Raw genomic sequence first — 19,231 nt, 5'->3', positions numbered from 1 at the left:
TCCACCCAATCAGTGATTCCGTCATAGAAGGAAATTAAGTTAGTCTGACATGACTTATTAGTTACAAACCCATGCTGACTCTGTTTAATCACTTCATTCTTATCCAGGTACTGACATACATGTTGTTTAATAATTTGTTCAAAGATCTTTCCTGGTATAGAAGTCAGACTCACCGGCCTATAGTTGCCTGGGTCCACCTTCTTCCCCTTTTTGAAGATAGGAACAACATTTGCTCTTCTCCAGTCTTCTGGGACTTCTCCTGTTCTTCAAGAATTTTCAAAGATTATGGAGAGGGGTTAAAATATTTCTTCTGCTATCTCCTTCAGTACTCTGGGGTGTAATTCATCTGGACCTGGAGACTTGAATTCATTTAGGTAAGCTAAGTGTTTCCTCACTATCTTTCTGTTTATAGATATCCTGGATTCTTCTATTCCCTTAATAGGACAGTGAAGAACAGTTGATATTACATTTCCTTTCTGAGAGAAAACAGATGCAAAATAGGAATTTAAAAGTTCGGCCTTCTCCATATCCTGTCTTACCATTTCATCATTTTCATCCTGTAAAAATCCTATAGCATCTTTGACTTTTCTTTTACTTTTGACATATCCCCAAAATCCTTTATTATTGCTTTTGACATCTCTTGCAAGCCTCAATTCATTTTCAGCTTTAGCTAATCTGATTTGTGCCCTGCAGGTTCTGCAGACAGCATTATATTCTTCTTTAGATATGCCTCCCTCTTTCCATTTTATAAACATTTTTTTTCTTCCTTTTTAGCATGTGCTTAAGTTCTGTGTTCATCCATCCATCCATCCTGGTTTGCTTAAATGCTTCTTATTCTTCCCTCTTTTTGGAATTGTTAACAATTGTGCTTTGAGAATTTCATTTTTCAAGATTTCCCATCCTTCCTGGACATTTTTTGTCTTTAAGGATATCCAGCCATTTGATCCCTCCAATTCTCTTTCTGAATCCCTTAAAATCTGCCTTTCTGAAATCTAACCTTGATGTCTGAGTCTTCACAGGTCTTCCTCCTCTAGTTATCCAAAATTCTAAAATAGCATGGTCGCTACCTCCTAGGGTCCCAGCCACTTTTACCTCCTCAACCATTTCCTCCCTGTTTATAAGGATTGGATCCAAGGTAGCAGTTCCCCTTGTTTTCTCCCCTACATTAGAATTATTACACGTGGTGTCGTTCATTCTAAGTTGCCTCGGTGGTGGTGAGTGGTAGTGCACTTTAGTTTCTTTGGTTTAATGTGCACGTAATTATAAAACAGGTGTGATGCTCTATAAATGAGTGTCAGGTGCGTTTGATATCTGTTGGTGATATTGTGAGTTCGTCATTTGGGAAGGAAGCCTGGGTGATGAAGGAGCTGAACATGAGTCCTGCGGAGCCCAGCCAGAGGGGACGAGTGGCAGCTATGTGGTCTGCAAGAAGGGCTGGCATGGTGAGGTGGAGTCGCAGTTTATGGTGTCAGCAGGAGGTGCTTGCATGGCTTGGTGGAGTGGTGACGATGGTGAGAGTTGCACTCAGCATGCTGGACTTGGTAGCTGAAAACTGGACTCAAGCATGCTGGACTTTTTGGCATAAGCTGGACTCATCTTTGGGACACTGTTTACTTGGCAGCTGCAACTGGTGGTGGACTCTGCTCCAAGGCTGCACTATGGTGATGGATCCGATTATGGTGATGGATCCGGGTGGAGAAGATGCACGCAGGTGGTGGGCTCTGTTGCTAGGAGCATATGCAACAGAGCAAAGCTAAGTGGTGTTTCCCCTGTATTGTCATCTTTCCTTGTGTGTGTTTAGTGAAATGGTGGGATTAGTTTCCGCACCGACCAATTCCCTAGTGAGGGTTTAGGTCAGGGCGAGCTAGGGTTAAAAGGTATCCTGTGCGTCGCCCGGTGCGGAACCGGCATAGGGAACGTTAGGAGTGCAAGGACTCTGGCTCAGGGGAGTGCAGGAGGTCTCCACATCCCTATTCCCTATCGCAGGGCCCACCATTGTTAATGTTACCCAGGTTCCCCTTTATTATTTAAATTCGCCTTACTGGAGGTGGGGTTCCAGACTATTGTATAAATACATGTAATACCTAAATTCGCCAGTTGGAGGCGGTGTATCCAGCTGCACGTCTTATTATTTAAATTCGCCCAACTGGAGGCGGTGTATCCAGGGTCACGCATGTCATGGGTTCGCCTTGCGGTACTCGCTGCGTCCAGACACACATGACCGTGACATAGGGTTATCAGGATACAGATAATCTGTGGAGACAGCTAGCATGAGAGAATGCACAGAGACAGCAAACGCAGTGCAGACAGGTTAAGAACAGAACCGGATGTAGCAATGGTAGATACTCGTTGCTCCGGCACTCTCCCTATGGAGGAGAGACCAGAAATAGCAGCCAGTGCGCTGCCATTGGATAATTACCAGATTTGAAAAATGCACGCTGTCCTTTTAAGAAGCCAGGGGAACGCGCGAGCATGCTCTAATAGTTTTGCCTGGAGACCCGCTGGCCGGACGTCAGGAGCTGGAGGAGGGGGAGGGAACGGGGCAGCATGGAGCAGGCAAGGAGCATGCTGCTGTACAGGGACATCGTGCACTGCACGAGGTAACTGGCCTGAATGGGATGCAGCAGCAGACCGGGGTACAGAGCCAGCATGGGGACCGGGTCTAACAAACACCATATAGAGAACACGTGCAGTGTGGGATGTCTATAACACATGATCCACAGGAAGGGGGGCTCACATTTAATGCCCTCTTCACACAGGCATCTGATGGACAGGTGGTGAGTTAACCACATGTTTCTTTCAGTCATGCTTTTGACACAGACAAATGCAATCTACCATTCAAGATCCCAGGAAAGATGGGGAACAAACTTTTCTATGGACAAATGGACAATCTCTTTGTAACTATTTCACCTATTTTAAGTTTTGCTGCAGTGATGTTTTTTGGTAGACAACCCCCATAAACCACTACATTTTTTATAAGAACCATCGTGACATTTTATTTAGAGTATTGCATCTGGTAAAGAGTCCTGAATAAATAAATTTACAAAATAAGTGTATGTTAGACCGGTTTCACACGTCCTGATAGTTCCAGTAAAACGTCATTTTTAAATCAAGGTTACCATCTCACCTCCAATGATGATCAGATCATTAGGGCCACAAGGATCCCTAGAAGCTGGGGGTATACAGGTATATACAGCGTACACACAGGGGTCTGCGACCGAAGCTGGGGGTATATGGGTGTATACTGCATACACAGAGGGGTCTCCGAACAAAGCTATGGGTATACAGCGTACACAGAGGGGTCTGTGACCGAAACTGGGGTTATACGGTTGTATACAGTATAGACAGAGTGGTCTACGACAAATGCTGGGGGTATACAGGTGTATACAGCGTACACGGTGGGGTCTGCAACCAAAGCTGGGGTTATACGGGTGTATACAGCGTACACAAAGGAGTCTGCGACCCAAGCTGGGGGTATATGGGTGTATACAGCATACACAGAGGGGTCTGTAACCAAAGCTGGGGGTATACACAGCGTACACAGAGGGGTCTTCACTGGAGGTGTACAGGTGTAAACAGCGTACACACGTGGCTCTGTTCTGTACACCCTGTACACACACGGCTCCGCTCCGTACACCTCGTACACACGCGGCTGTGCTCCGTACACCTCGTACACAAGCGGCTCTGCTCCATACACCTCGTACACACACAGCTCAGCTCCGTACACCTCGTACACACACGGCTCTGCTCCGTACACCTCGTACACACACGGCTCCGCTCCGTACACCTCGTACACACACGGCTCAGCTCCGTACACCTCGTACACAAGCGGCTCTGCTCCATACACCTCGTACACACACAGCTCAGCTCCGTACACCTCGTACACACACAGCTCAGCTCCGTACACCTCGTACACACGTGGTTCTGCTCTGTACACCTCGTAGACACACGGCTCCACTCCGTACACCTTGTACACACGCAGCTCAGCTCCGTACACACATGGCTCCGCTCTGTACACCTCGTACACACGCGGCTCCGCTCTGTACACCTCGTACACACACGGCTCCGCTCTGTACATCTCGTACACAAGCGGCTCCGCTCCGTACACCTCGTACACATGCGGCTCTGCTCCATACACCCTGCACACACATGGATCCGCTCCATACACCTCGTACAAACGCAGCTCCGCTCCGTACACCTCGTACAAACGCGGCTCCGCTCCGTACACCTCGTACAAAAGCGGCTCTGCTCCGTACACCTCGTACACACTCGGCTCTGCTCCGTACGCCTCGTACACACTCGGCTCTGCTCCGTACGCCTCGTACACACACGGCTCTGCTCCGTACGCCTCGTACACACACGGCTCTGCTCCGTACACCTTGTACACACGCGGCTCTGCTACATCCACCCTGTAAACCCCTCCTAACCCTACATATAAACTTCCCCTCATCCAGCACCATGACAACCAGCACAGCAGAGTCCTGCATACACTGAGGCCCCTGATCATGTGACCCCTGACTCCTCCCCTCCTGTGACCTCATCACAGGTCCTGTGCGCACAGAGCGGCCATATATGTGGAGTGCGGCTCTGCGGGTGGAGGCTCCACACCAGGACTGTAGCAGGTAAAGACCCCAATATCCACAGGTGTCCCTTCTAATTGGGGGAAACTATCCCCTCTAATAATCCTCGGACAGTTTTGACAAACACGGGAAAGTGCCCCTTTATGGAGGGGACAGAAAGTCTGTTTATTCTCTTTAGCTCCATAGTATCAGCTCTAATCCAATGGTGAGAGAGCGATTTACCCCGAAGAGTCACAGATTGTGGGGTTGGTATAAAATGTTATATTTAGGGGGTTTGTGAAGGAAACGTGTTAGTCTAATAGTACGGTGCCTTTCTTGGTTCGCACACACAGTATAATGTTCCTAGAAATCCTCCATCCCCAATTTTTGTTGTTCTTGGTGTTTTCCATATGGAAGCCTACAAGAAAATGCTAAACACATCATATCCATAGGAAACAATCTCTGTACATGGAGACATTGGCCTCAGATATCTCCTGTCTTGTTCTTACAAAAAATCTTTTATAAAAGCCTCAAACTTCTGTGTGTGACTCAGACCTGAGATCTAACGTGATAGAAGATTACAGTGCGGGGAAGACGGGAAACCTTCATATAGACGGCCGGTGGGGATGGAGTCAGTGACGGACTCTGGCCAAATATGTTTCTAGAGCCGTAGTAGAAGATGAAGATGTCGTCCTCATCATGAAGTAGTTATTTCTCCTGTCCCGTGTAATGAATATCTCCTGCAGTATTGCTAATGCCGATTCCAGTGTCGGGAAATGAGACGAGAATTAGCGTTATGGAAGATGAGTCTATGAGGAACGTATTCAGCTGCCGACTCCGAGGAAGAAACTGCTTGTTGTCTGTGGCCTAAATATATAGGTTTTATTAGTAGGTGTAAAGAAGGAAACTAAATACTGTAAAATAATAAATCTCCTCATATGTTTCCCTTATTATCTCCAGTAATTGTATTATTACACAGGATTTTTATGATGTTACATCATCTTCTCATTCAGGTCTCTACAATATCGGATCCTCTCAGTGAAGATCTTCTGTATAAGAGAATTTTCAAAATTTACCCATCAAGGATGGATATGGACAGAGACAAGATGGTGGAGAGGATATTACACCTCACCCTAGAGATCCTCTTCCAGCTTACTGGAGAGGTGAGAGATTCTGATGACGTCACATTACATTAGTCTTAGCTATGGGAATAACAGATGGACAGAACTGGAGAGGTGAGGACTCTGGAAATGTCTGTAGTGAGATTTATTAATGTGTCTCTCCATAACCAGGATTACACAGTAGTGAAGAAGACCTCTAGTGAGCGCTGTCAGGACCCTGTGTCTGAGGGATGGGGAAGACCCCTGAGCCCAATCACAAGGCCTCCACCTCACCCCCTGATACATGAGGACATCAATGACCAGAAGATCCTACAACTGATCTACAAGATAATTGAGCTGCTGACTGGAGAGGTGACACTGCTGGGAATGTTGGGACATTATACAGTATTGCTATGAAGGGATTGGGAGATGACGCTATCATTGTATGTGTCAGGTTTCTATGAGGTGTCAGGATGTCGCCATCTATTTCTCCATGGAGGAGTGGGAGTGTTTAGAAGGACACAAAGAACTGTACAAGGACGTCATGATGGAGGTTCCCCAGCCCCTCACATCACCAGGTAATAGACAGGACTAAATAGATACGGCCTATCTGTATGTAAAGAATGAATTCAGTCCCTGTATGTGTTTTTTCCAGATCTATCCAGTAAGAGGACAACACCAGAGAGATGTCCCCGTCCTCTTCTTCCACAGGACTGTAAACAAGAAGATCCCAATGTTCCTCAGGATCATCAGGTAGATGGAGAGAAGGTGTCATGAGATCTCCCCTATGATGTGTAGACGGCGGTGAAGGTCTTGTGCTCAGTCTTGTTTTATCCACCAGTATTATATGTTTTATACTTGTGTAATGAGAACGGTGGAGATGGCAGGATTAGAGCTGATCATAGATGTGACTTATCCATCTGTCTGTGACTTTTACAATATTTGTTTCAGGGTGAAGATCTGACCCATATTAATACTACTGAAACATATGTGAGTAGTGACAAGCAGTGTAAAGAGGAGATTCCTACAGATAACCACCCAGGTGAGTAGTAACCACTAAATGCCGAGAAGTCACAGATTATTTTCAGTCACCGGCTGCTTTATCGGTGGTGTAGTCCAGCCATATCACAATTGTGTAATCACCATTTTGCCTTTAGACCACAATATTCTCCTCCATCTGAAAATGTTAAAATTACTTTGTGAAAGTGGCTGATTGTTACCTTTTCAAATCTGTAAACTACAAAGCCAAATGACAGCATACGTAGAATGTGCTGACAAGTTAGAAAATCACTTGAAAATAAATATTATGATGGGTCTGTAAGAAAATACAAAATCAGAAGATGCAAAAATAATCCGTAAATGGGACGGGACCCAACAGGTAACAAATACACAAATCTGGAGCTGAGCTCAGAGGACTGAACCAGAGGAGACCAAGGCTGTATGTGGCAACTTCCGGCTATATGCTTCGAGCTTCAGTAGAGTGTGATGCTTTCTAGTTGGCTAAAGCATGGAGCAGATTACTCCAGCTTAACAATTCCGGAAAGAGGGAAGAATAGGAAGCATTTAAGGAAGCAAGGATGGATGAACACAGAACTTAAGCACATGCTAAAAAGGAAGAAAAAAATGTTTATAAAATGGAAAGAGGGAGGCATATCTAAAGAAGAATATAATGCTGTCTGCAGAACCTGCAGGGCACAAATCAGATTAGCTAAAGCTGACAATGAATTGAGGCTTGCAAGAGATGTCAAAAGCAATAATAAAGGATTTTGGGGATATGTCAAAAGTAAAAGAAAAGTCAAAGATGCTATAGGATTTTTACAGGATAAAAATGATGAAATGGTAAGATAGGATGTTGAGAAGGCCAAACTTTTAAATTCCTATTTTGCTTCTGTTTTCTCTCAGAAAGGAAATGTAACATCAACTGTTCTTCACTGTCCTATTAAGGGAATAGAAGAATCCAGGATATCTATAAACAGAAAGATAGTGAGGAAACACTTAGCTAACCTAAATGAATTCAAGTCTCCAGGTCCAGATGAATTACACCCCAGAGTACTGAAGGAAATAGCAGAAGAAATTTTTGAACCCCTCTCCATAATCTTTGAAAATTCTTGGAGAACAGGAGAAGTCCCAGAAGACTGGAGAAGAGCAAATGTTGCTCCTATCTTCAAAAAGGGGAAGAAGGTGGACCCAGGCAACTATAGGCCGGTGAGTCTGACTTCTATACCAGGAAAGATCTTTGAACAAATTATTAAACAACATGTATGTCAGTACCTGGATAAGAATGAAGTGATTAAACAGAGTCAGCATGGGTTTATAACTAATACGTCATGTCAGACTAGCTTAATTTCCTTCTATGACGGAATCACTGATTGGGTGGATCAAGGAAATGCTGTAGATATAGTATATCTTGACTTCAGCAAAGCATTTGACAAAGTATCTCATACAATCCTTATTGAAAAAATGACTAAGTATGGGATGGACAAGGCAACTGTTAGGTGGATTCATAACTGGCTTAGTGATCGGACCCAAAGAGTGGTCGTAAATGGCTGCACATCCAGTTGGAAGAATGTCTCAAGTGGGGTACCACAGGGCTCTGTCCTGGGCCCTGTATTGTTCAACATCTTTATCAACGATTTAGATGAAGGAATTGAGGGTAAACTGATTAAATTTGCTGATGACACAAAGCTAGGAGGGATAGCTAATTCTAGAGAAGAGAGAGAGAGGATTCAAAAAGATGTAAATAAACTGGAGAAGTGGACAGCAACTAACAGAATGGTTTTTAACAGGGAAAAATGCAAAGTACTACATCTGGGCAATAAGCAACAGCACATGTGAAAAAAGTCTTGGGTATACTAATAGATCACAGACTGAATATGAGTCAACAGTGTGATGCCGCAGCAAAAAAGGCAAATGCAATTCTAGGATGTATTAACAGAAGGATACAGTCTAGATCACGTGAAGTCATTATTTCCCTCTACTCCTCTTTGGTCAGACCTCATCTGGAATATTGTGTCCAGTTTTGGGCACCACATTTTAAAAAAGACATCAACAAACTGGAGCAAGTTCAGAAAAGAGCGACCAGAATGGTGACCGGTCTGCAAACCCTGTCTTATGAGGAAAGGTTGCAGGATTTGGGATTGTTTAGTTTGCAAAAGAGAAGACTGAGAGGATACTTAATAGCTGTCTACAAATATCTAAAGGGCTGTCACATTGTAGAAGGATCAACTTTATTCTCATTTACACAAGGAAAGACTAGAAGCAATGGGATGAAACTGAATGGGAGGAGACACAGATTAGATATTAGAAAAAACTTTTTGACAGTTAGAGTGATCAATGAGTGGAACAAGCTGCCACGAGAAGTGGTGAGTTCTCCTTCAATGGAAGTCTTCAAGCAGAGGCTGGACTGACATCTGACTGGGATGATTTAGCGAATCCTGCTTTGAGCAGGGGGTTGGACTAGATGGCCCAGGAGGTCCATTCCAACTCTACGATTCTACTACTAGTCCCTTCTACAATTCTACTACTAGTCCCTTCCAACTCTACGATTCTATGATTCTATGGACAGCATACCCATCCATACTGCCAGACTAGATGGTATTACTGGTCCTGAGCACCCTAATTTTAGTAGCTGGAAAGAGCCTGTGCCACCCAGAGCTTCTAATTCCGACATCTCGTCCATTACCAGCGACACCTGGAAAATGAATAAGGCTGCACCTGGTGACAGAAGCAGATGTCGCAGGAGCAGATCCCAGAGGAGATGGGACACACCATTTGCAGAAGCCCTAATATGTCAAAAGGGCAGAAAATCAGAGCAGTAGAATTATCCATAAAGTTGCAAAATTTGGGAAATTATAACCCTCAGTGAATTAGTCTATAGCTATAGTGAATATTTTGATTCCACAGGCACTTTCGGGAAATGAGCCCACAGTGGATGTTGGAGTGATAATTGCAAATTATACCTTTTTTATTACCCAGCACAAAATGCCCAGATTGTGCTCCAGGAGACACACACACTGTAAATTGGGAGGCAGAATGAACAAACAAATGAACACCATGCTCTACTGGTTCATCCTATGATGTTTTCTATTAGACTATGAACTGTCATTGTCTCAGTGAATGATTCAGTATTTTACATAACTTTCAATTTTTGCAAAAAGCTTAAGTAGAAATATTAAAAAATGAAAAATTCAAGAATATTTTATCCGAAAATAATAGGTTTTATTCTTAGCAGATGACTGTACCAGGAGATCAGAGGGACAGCTGATATCTTCAGTTTTTAAATCAGAAGATTTTGAGATCCCACAGGATACAATTGAAGTGAATGCCATTACTTCACATATATCATCATCCCTTCACAGCAAAGATCAATCATCTGATTCCTTTAAACAGGTCCTGTCTTCTAAATCATTACCAATTACTGAGGAAAATCAAAGTCGCAAAATAAGCATTAAAAAACTTACTGGTCCTAAAGCCAAGAAGCCATTTTCACGTTCAGAATTTGGAAACGGTTTTCCCTTCGAAAAGTCTTTTCTTAAGATTCACACAGCAGAGAATAGATTTTACTGTTCAGAATGTGGGAAATTTTTTAACCAGAAATCATATTTGGTTAAACACCAGATAATTCATACTGGAGAAAAGCCTTTTTCATGTTCAGAATGTGGGAAATGTTTTAACCAGAAAATAAATTTGGTTATACACCAGAGAACTCACACCGGGGAGAAGCCTTTTTCATGTTCCGAATGTGGGAAATGTTTTAACCAGAAAAGAAATTTGGTTATACACCATAGATCTCACACCGGGGAGAAGCCTTTTTCATGTTCCGAATGTGGGAAAAGTTTTAAACAGAAAGCAGATTTGGTTATACACCAGAGAACTCACACCGGGGAGAAGCCTTTTTCATGTTCAGAATGTGGGAAATGTTTTAACCAGAAAAGAAATTTGGTTATGCACCAGAGAACTCACACCGGGGAGAAGCCTTTTTCATGTTTAGAATGTGGGAAATGTTTTAACTGGAAAACACATCTTGATAGCCACCAGAGAACCCACACAGAGGAGAAGCCTTTTTCATGTTCAGAATGTGGGAAATGTTTTAATCAGAAAACAAATTTGCTTATGCACCAGAGAACTCACACAGAGGAGAAGCCTTTTTCATGTTCAGAATGTGGGAAATGTTTTAATCACAAATCAGATTTGTTAAGACACCAGAAAATTCACACAGGGGAGAAGCCTTTTTCATGTTCAGAATGTGGGAAATGTTTTAATCAGAAAGCAAATTTGCTTATGCACCAGCGAACCCACACAGAGGAGAAGCCTTTTTCATGTTCAGAATGTGGGAAAGGTTTTAACCAGAAATCAGATTTGCTTAGGCATCAGAGAATTCACACAGGGGAGAAGCCTTTTTCATGTTCAGAATGTGGGAAATGTTTTAATCGGAAAACAAATATGCTTAAGCACCAGAGAATTCACAAAGAGGAGAAACCTTTTTCATGTTCAGAATGTGGGAAATGTTTTAACCATAAATCAGATTTGCTTAGGCACCAGAGAATTCACACAGGGGAGAAGCCTTTTTCATGTTCAGAATGTGGGAAATGTTTTAATCAGAAAACAAATTTGTTTATGCACCAGAGAACTCACACCGGGGAGAAGCCTTTTTCATGTACAGAATGTGGGAAATGTTTTAACCATAAATCAGATTTGCTTAGGCACCAGAGAATTCACACAGGGGAGAAGCCTTATTCATGTTCAGAATGTGGGAAATGTTTTAACCATAAATCAGATTTGCTTAGGCACCAGAGAACGCACACCAGGGAGAAGCCTTTTTCGTGTTCAGAATGTCTGAAATGTTTTGTAACGAAATCATCTCTTCTTAGTCACCTAAGCAGTCACACAGGGTAGAAGCCTTTTTCGTGTTCAGAATGTAAATGTTTTAACTGAAAAATTTACCTTCTTAAAGGTGTTGTCAACTACCAGGTAACCTCTTGTCATTCCTCATGTTTGGCCTCATTAAAATAAAATCAGTCATACTCACCTTCCTTGCCCGTGCCATTCCCAGCGCTGTCGGAACTCGCGTTCCCAGTCCTCATGTGACATTACATCACACAAGCCCTGCGCCCAATCAAGGCCAGCTACACTGTCCCCGCCTTCGGACGTGTGAATATCAACTGGAAGCCCTGGGTGCCAACACCTACAGAAGGTCATCTGTATGGGAGGTTTGTATAATTGTGTTCAAGTAGTGGACACCCCCTTTAAACATGAAAAATCCCATTATAGATATACATATACAGCTCTGGGAAAATTAAGAGACCTCTTTCAAATGTTCAGTTTGTCTGATTTTTCTCTGTATAGGTATATTTTTCAGTAAAATGTAAATTGTTCTTTTAGTCTATAAACTTCTGACAACATGTCTCTGAATTTCCAAGCAATAAATTTTGTATTTTTTTTTCTGACAAAGAAAAATGGTCAAAATAAAAACAGTGCTTTCAGACCTCAAATAATGCAAAGAAAACAAGCTCATAATAATTTAGAAACAGCAATACTAATGTTTTAAATCTGAAATCAATATTTTGTGGAATAACCATGATTTTAAAAAACAGCTTTCTTGTCTTCTTGACATGCTCTCCATTAGTCTTTCACACTGCTTCTGGCTCAAAAATTTAAGGAGTTCTTCTTAGTTTGATGGTTTGTGACTATCCATCATCCTCTTGACTACATTCCAGAGGTTTTCAATGGGGTTTGGGTCTGGATAATGGGCTGCTCATGACAGGGTTTTGATGTGGTGCCTCTTAATTTTTTCCAGAGCAGTATATATATATATATATATATATATATATATACAGTGGGGAAAAAAAGTATTTAGTCAGTCAGCAATAGTGCAAGTTCCACCACTTAAAAAGATGAGAGGCGTCTGTAATTTACATCATAGGTAGACCTCAACTATGGGAGACAAACTGAGAAAAAAAAAATCCAGAAAATCACATTGTCCGTTTTTTTTTTCATTTTATTTGCATATTATGGTGGAAAATAAGTATTTGGTCAGAAACAAGCAATCAAGATTTCTGGCTCTCACAGACATGTAACTTCTTCTTTAAGAGTCTCCTCTTTCCTCCACTCATTACTCATTACTGTCTTTAGGGAAAAACCGGGCCAAACATTAATCTGCTGGGAGAAATGTATCTTCCATCTAGTAAAACAACCTATACTCTACCACATACCTCCCCTCCCTCCTATGTTCAACCCTAGAGGGGTGGACACATGACATACCCTGTCCAGAGTTCACTGTATCTGCTTTCCCCTGTAGTCTGCCTGCCCGATGTTCTTCTGAAAATTTAAAATTTTGCAGGGACAGGAACCACCTGGTGACTCAGGCATTCCTCTCCTTAGCTTCACTCATCCACGTAAGAGAGGAATGATCTGTCACCAACCGAAATGTTCTCCCCAGCAAATAGTAGCGCAATGACTCCAGTGCCCACTTGATGGCCAGGCACTCTCTCTCCACAATACTGTACCTGGTTTCAGCTGGGGTAAGCTTCTGGCTTAGGAAACTAATGGGATGCTCTTCCCCGTTAACCTCCTGAGGCAGCACGGCACTGAGGCCTATCTCAGAGGCATCAGTCTGCACAACGAACTCTCTTTTGAAATTTGGAGTGATCAGGACTGGTGTACCACACAGTACCTCTTTTAACTTTGTAAAGGCCCCCTCTAACTGATCATTCCAGTGGACCATCACAGATTTACTTCCTTTTAAGCAGTCTGTTATAGGCGCGGACAGGGTTGCAAAGCTGGGAATGAACCGCCTGTAATATCCCACCAAACCTAAAAAGGCTTTTACCTGTTTTGTTGTGAGAGGACTGGGCCAGTTCTGAATTTCCTCCACTTTGTTTACTTGAGGCTTGAGAACTCTCCCAATGATGTAACCCAAGTACCAAGCTTCCTCCAACCCTATGGAACACTTCTTTGGGTTGGCAGTTAGCCCTGCTTGTTGCAGAGAGTCTATCACTGCCTGTACTTTTGCTAAGTGACTTTTCCCAGTCGGTGCTGTACACAATAATATCGTCTAGATAGGCTGAGGCATAGCGGCGATGGGGAAGGAGAACAATATCCATTAATCGCTGGAACGTTGCTGGTGCTCCATGCAACCCAAAGGGTAACACCTTATACTGGAACAGCCCCTCGGGCGTTACAAAAGCCGTTTTTTCCTTCACCGCCTCTGTTAGGGGTACCTGCCAATAACCTTTTGTGAGGTCCAGAGTTGTAAAATATCGTGACTGCCCAAAGCTTTCTAAAATCATTACAGAATCATAGAGACCCATCTTGGGTATTAGGACTATTGGGCTGGCCCACTCACTTTGGGACTCCTCTATGACCCCTAACTGTAGCATAGTTTTCATTTCTTCTGAGATGGCTTGTCACCAGGCCTCAGGCACCCGATATGGCTTTAGTTGAACTTTGGCCTGTGGCTCCGTGACAATGTCATGTTGGATTAGGGAGTGGCGTCCGGGGAGCTCCGAAGAAACATCTGTATTTCGGCTAATGAACTCCCGGACCTCCTGAACCTATCTAGTAGACAAAGTATCTGCAATTTTGACTGCGGGTTGGGCTTCTCCTGCCTCACCCCGAGGTAATGGAGCCTTCTCCATCTGAAACGCAGGGAGTGGACTATCCCCACCAAGGTTTTCTCTATCTTTCCATGGTTTAAGCAAATTAACATGGTAAACCTGTTCTGGCTTTCTCCGTCCTGGCTGGTGTACCTTGTAGTCTACTGGCTCCACCTTTTCCATGATCTCTCGTAGGGTCCCTGACACCTTGTAAGGAATTTGCTATCTACGGTAGGCACAAGTACCAACACCCGATCCCCAGGGCTAAAGGTTCTTACCCGAGCCTCCCGGTTATAGACCCGACTCTGTGACTGTTGTGCTGCCTCCATATGTTCCCGGACTAAGGGTAGGACTGTCTCCATTCTTTCTTGCATTTTTGCAACATGTTCTATCACACTTTTGTGGGGAGTAGGTTGGTTCTCCCAGGCCTCTTTGGCTATATCAAGTAAGCCTCGTGGATGTCTGCCGTACAATAGTTCAAAGGGCGAGAACCCCGTAGATGCCTGAGGCACCTCCCGCACTGCAAACAACAAATATGGCAATAAGAGATCCCAGTCCTTCCCATCTTTGGAAACTGCCTTTATTAGCATGCTTTTCAGCGTCTTATTGAGCCTTTCTACCAGACCGTCTGTTTGGGGATGATAGACCGATGTGCGCAACTGCTTAACATTTAGTAAACGGCATTCCTTCATAATTTTTGACATAAAGGGGGTTCCCTGGTCTGTTAAAATCTCTTGAGGAATTCCCACCCGCGAAAACCTACCCGTGAGTTCCTTTACTATAAGCTTAGCTGTTGTGTGGCGCAGTGGAATGGCCTCAGGATATCGGGTAGCATAATCTAGAACTACCAGGACGTGTTGGTGTCCCCTTGCTGACTTATTGAGAGGCCCCACCAGATCTATTGCCACTCTCTCGAAGGGTACCTCTATAATTAGCAAAGGCACCAGAGGACTCCGAAAGTGAGGCTGGGGACTGGTTACCTGGCACACTGGACAGGAACTACAGTACCGTTTAACTTCTTCATGGACCCCTAGCCAGTAGAACCGCTGCAGAGTTCGGTCTAGGGTTTTCTTTTGGCCAAAATGCCCACCAAGTGCATGCGCTAAGTCCATTACCACCCTACGATATGTCTGAGGTACGAGTAACTGTTCTACCAGTTCCCCACATATCTTCTCCACTCGGTACAACAAATCTTGGTGTAGCTCAAAGCGTGGCAGCACTGTAGCTGCCCCTGGTTGTTGGGGTTCCTCATTGACAAACAGTACATTTTCTCTGGCCCGGGCCAAAGTAGGGTCTCGGAGTTGCGCCGTACCAAAATTGTCACCTGACACATTCAAGTCTGTCAACTCGAGTCCCGGCGGCAAGTCTTCCACCTCTCCAGCCAATACATCTATGGGAGAACTCTTCCGCTCGTCCACCGAAGGGAAGGTTACCCCTACCGCCAGCACTTCTTCCTCCGGGCCACCAGGTTCATGCCCTACTTCTGGAGAATGTAACCTGGTTTCCTCTGGTGCCGGCAGTTGCTCCGTGGGTGAGACAACAGATGGCCACAGCATAGAAAATAAAGGAAAGTCTCTTCTAATTATCTCCTCATAATGCAAATTAGTCACAACCCCCACCTCGTGGCACCGCCTCCCCGCTGGTGTGCTGATCACATCAAGTGTGGTGGGATAGTCTTTTAAGTCCCCATGTATACACAACACCCCAATTTTCCAACCTGTATACTCGCTGGTTTGTATCCAGCTGGCTCATACCAGGGTTACAAGACTCCCTGAGTCCAATAGGGCCACAGCTGGGGTGCCCTCCTCTTCAACCTGACACAAATGTTCCATATTTGGACCTTTCGGCATGCCCATTGCACACATCGGTTCGGCATAGTGAGACTGGCGGTACCCAAAGTTCGTGTCCATGGGCTCAGCCGGGGGGGGCAATCAGCTCTCGTATGCCCTGGTTCCTGGCACCGCCAGCAGATTATGGGGCTCCTTACTTCCCCAGATAAGTCCTGAGCGGCCTTCCTGTGCTCCGCTCGCCGAACCAGGGGTGGAGACTTAGGGAACCTTCCTGTTACCTTCCGGGGAGTCCCTCCCTGTAGCTCTTTGGTAGCCCCATACCTTTCTATGAGGTCTATCATTTGCATGGCATTAGTAGGGGATGCCTGTCCGACCCATGTCTGGAGGGAGTGGGTCAAAGCCCTCCAAAACTTATCAGTCACTATGCGGTCCAGCATGGCCATGGGGGACAACACCTCAGGCTGTAACCACTTTTGTAACAGGTGCAACAGGTCGTAATACTGGGACCGAGCCGGCTTGGAGGGGGTAAACTCCCACTGGTGTACCCGCTGGGCCCGAACTAACACATTTACCCCAAGATGTGCCAGTATCTCACCCTTGACGACCATGTAGTCCGCCCTTTGCTCTGTGGATAGGTCCTGATATGCTTTCAAAGGTCCTGGGGCCAGAAACGGAGTGATGATTTCTGATCAATGGTCCCGGGGTAGCTTCTCTCTCTCAGCGACTCCTTCGAACATCTCCAGGTACGCCTCCACATCGTCCAACTTCTCCATTTTGGGAACTGCTGTACGAACCGCTTTCCGGACATCATGGATTCCCTTGTTAGTTCCTTTTGTCTGTGTTGTTGTGATATGCTGTATCAACAGCTGATTGGTTTCCTTCTGCTGCATACCTGCTGTCGCATGGCCTCCTGCTGCTGCTGCATGGCCTCCTGCTGCTGCATAGCCTGCTGCTGCTGTCGCATGGCCTCTATGAGCGTTTTGACCGTGGCCTCCATTTCTGGAAAGTTCCCCGCCTGGGTCTGTGCCACTTGTTTCACCCAGGACATAGGCTGGGGTACAGATCAAAAATAAGCAAAAACAGCCTGGCCTCACTGCGTTTGTCCGCATTCAGTCCACCAATTGTAGGGATTCGCTCTGGTAGGTAATGGCAGAGCTGCAGTAACGAGGCAACACACAGGCTTAAAGTCTAATTTCAGTGGTTTAATGTCACTTTGCAAACAGCAGGTTAACAGAAAATAAGGGAAAAACATAAATGTACTCCAGCTTGGAGAACCACTGGTCCCAGACTCACCCCTTGCATGAGACGGGCTTAACTAAGTAGCTGCCAGGTCCTGCGGCATCTGCCAGGTGCCATTCCCAGGGTTGTTGAGAGTCTTGCTGCTATAGTCCTGCAGCACGGGGATCCTGTATACAAGTTCCTGTAACTTCCAGACACACACTCATCATGTGCCAAATACCAACCTCCATTACATAGCCCATAACCCCTCCTACAAGTGAGAGAAACATCACATGGGCTGATCACGTGACCATGACATCATCGCAGGTCCTGTCTTTAGGGAAAAACCCGACCAAACATTAATCTGCTGGGAGAAATGTATCTCCCATCATCCAGCAAAACACCCTTTACTGTACCACTATATATATATATGTATATATATATATATATATATATATAGTGCCAAGGAAAAATGAACTTTGCAAATTGGTAAGTCTTGCCCCTGAAATTTGTTCCTTTTGGCATAAAGACTCACCATGTAAAATATGTTGACATTAAATTTAGATTTACCACTTGCTCAAGGCATGTGAATTATTCCATGTTTCTCATTTTCCACAATATTGTACACACAATAACCACTCAGTTTATCATCATATCTTTAACTGGATATACTATTTATAATTCTAAAAACATAGAATGGCAGTAAGCATTCTATTACAGTAAAATATGCATTACACAATTATGTACATTGTACATGTATCAGTACTTAGTGGCAGTGTAGCAGTCAGTTCAGTTTTTCGCGTAACTTGCGGCAGCTGGACTGCATACCAGTGTTGACTTGTTCGGTTCTGGAAACTCACATCTGTGTTTTTCCACTACCTGCAATAAAAATTGTTTCTGTTCCTCTTGGTTTGTAAGTATGGGGTTGAATGTCTGAATAATTGAAATGCCCCGCTCTGCGGCGTCGTTTACCACCTTCAGTGCCAAAACTCTGGCTTGGGCCGCATCATAATCATCACACGATTTACACACAGACTGGTGAAGTCTAAGAAACTCCTGTGACAGTTCAAGCATAACAAATGTTTCTCTGGTGTTGGCTGTGACAAAATCAGGCAACTGCTTTGCAGAAAGGTCAGGTTCATCCAGATGTATACGCTTATCAGGATGGTTATCTCCATTCCTTGACAGCGCAGCAACCATCTGAACTTTGCATTCCTCAGAGACGCCATCATCAAAGAATGCCAAGCCTACCAGATCTTCACTTAAATACCAGAGATGATGCATGAAACTCTTCAGGGCTGCGTTAGCTCCGGCTTCATTTTTCCGATAATCAACCAATTTCTGCAGCAGTTCAAGATCTTGTCTTGGGGCAGACGCAGAACAAGGACACGTAAACCATGCCTTCAAATAAACCGTGACAACAAACTGGTTAAACTGTCACAGTCCGGAAAGTTCTTTCACTGTAAGATGAAACTGGGAACGAAAGAGATATATCTTGAGGCAATAAATAAGCTTAGACATCCATCTTGCACGATGGTAAGCACCTGGTGCACAAATTGTCACATGACTGGATGTATCGCCTAAGAAGAAAATCGCTAACTGCAGTAGCTCCTTGTAATCATCTCTGGGCAGGAAGGTTTGCATCTGATTTCTCAGAAACTCCAGAATTTCGTCCTTGACAAGATCTAAGTTTTCAGCAAGTTCTGTGTCATTGATTGTACTTTCAAAGACTGCTGGATTTATGTTTCTCCATGCCACTGAAAATCTCTGAAAGAGTTTTATTTGTGGACCACTGCTGACTTCAAATAGTATGTCGAAAACTCTGGCGACAATAAGTTTGTGCATATGATGTCTGCAAGCCAAGGACATCAGACGCTTATCCATCTTCTGCTCGAGTAGTACGCATGCCCCTGATTTGTTTCCTGTGTTACTTGAGGTTGTATCAAACGACATACAGCGAACACGATCTG

General features: G+C 44.3%; 1 protein-coding gene across 1 annotated transcript in view; it reads left to right on the top strand.

Moving 5' to 3' along the window:
* The window catches only part of LOC141047160 (uncharacterized), a 125,740-nt gene extending 114,054 nt beyond the window's left edge, over positions 1-11,686 (top strand). The window contains exons 9-14 of the mRNA XM_073542117.1: positions 5,501-5,722; positions 5,852-6,031; positions 6,114-6,237; positions 6,315-6,412; positions 6,611-6,701; positions 9,888-11,686. Of these exons, the coding sequence (XP_073398218.1) occupies positions 5,501-5,722; positions 5,852-6,031; positions 6,114-6,237; positions 6,315-6,412; positions 6,611-6,701; positions 9,888-11,554 (2,382 nt within the window). The 3' untranslated portion in view covers positions 11,555-11,686. The remainder of the gene's footprint in view (positions 1-5,500; positions 5,723-5,851; positions 6,032-6,113; positions 6,238-6,314; positions 6,413-6,610; positions 6,702-9,887) is intronic.
* Positions 11,687-19,231: the final 7,545 nt, after the last annotated feature.

This window comes from Dendrobates tinctorius, unplaced genomic scaffold (genome assembly GCF_039654945.1).
Source record: "Dendrobates tinctorius isolate UK_male_01 unplaced genomic scaffold, ASM3965494v1 ptg000126l, whole genome shotgun sequence".
NCBI lineage: Eukaryota > Metazoa > Chordata > Amphibia > Anura > Dendrobatidae > Dendrobates > Dendrobates tinctorius.
This window is presented reverse-complemented; position numbering and strand designations above follow the sequence as displayed.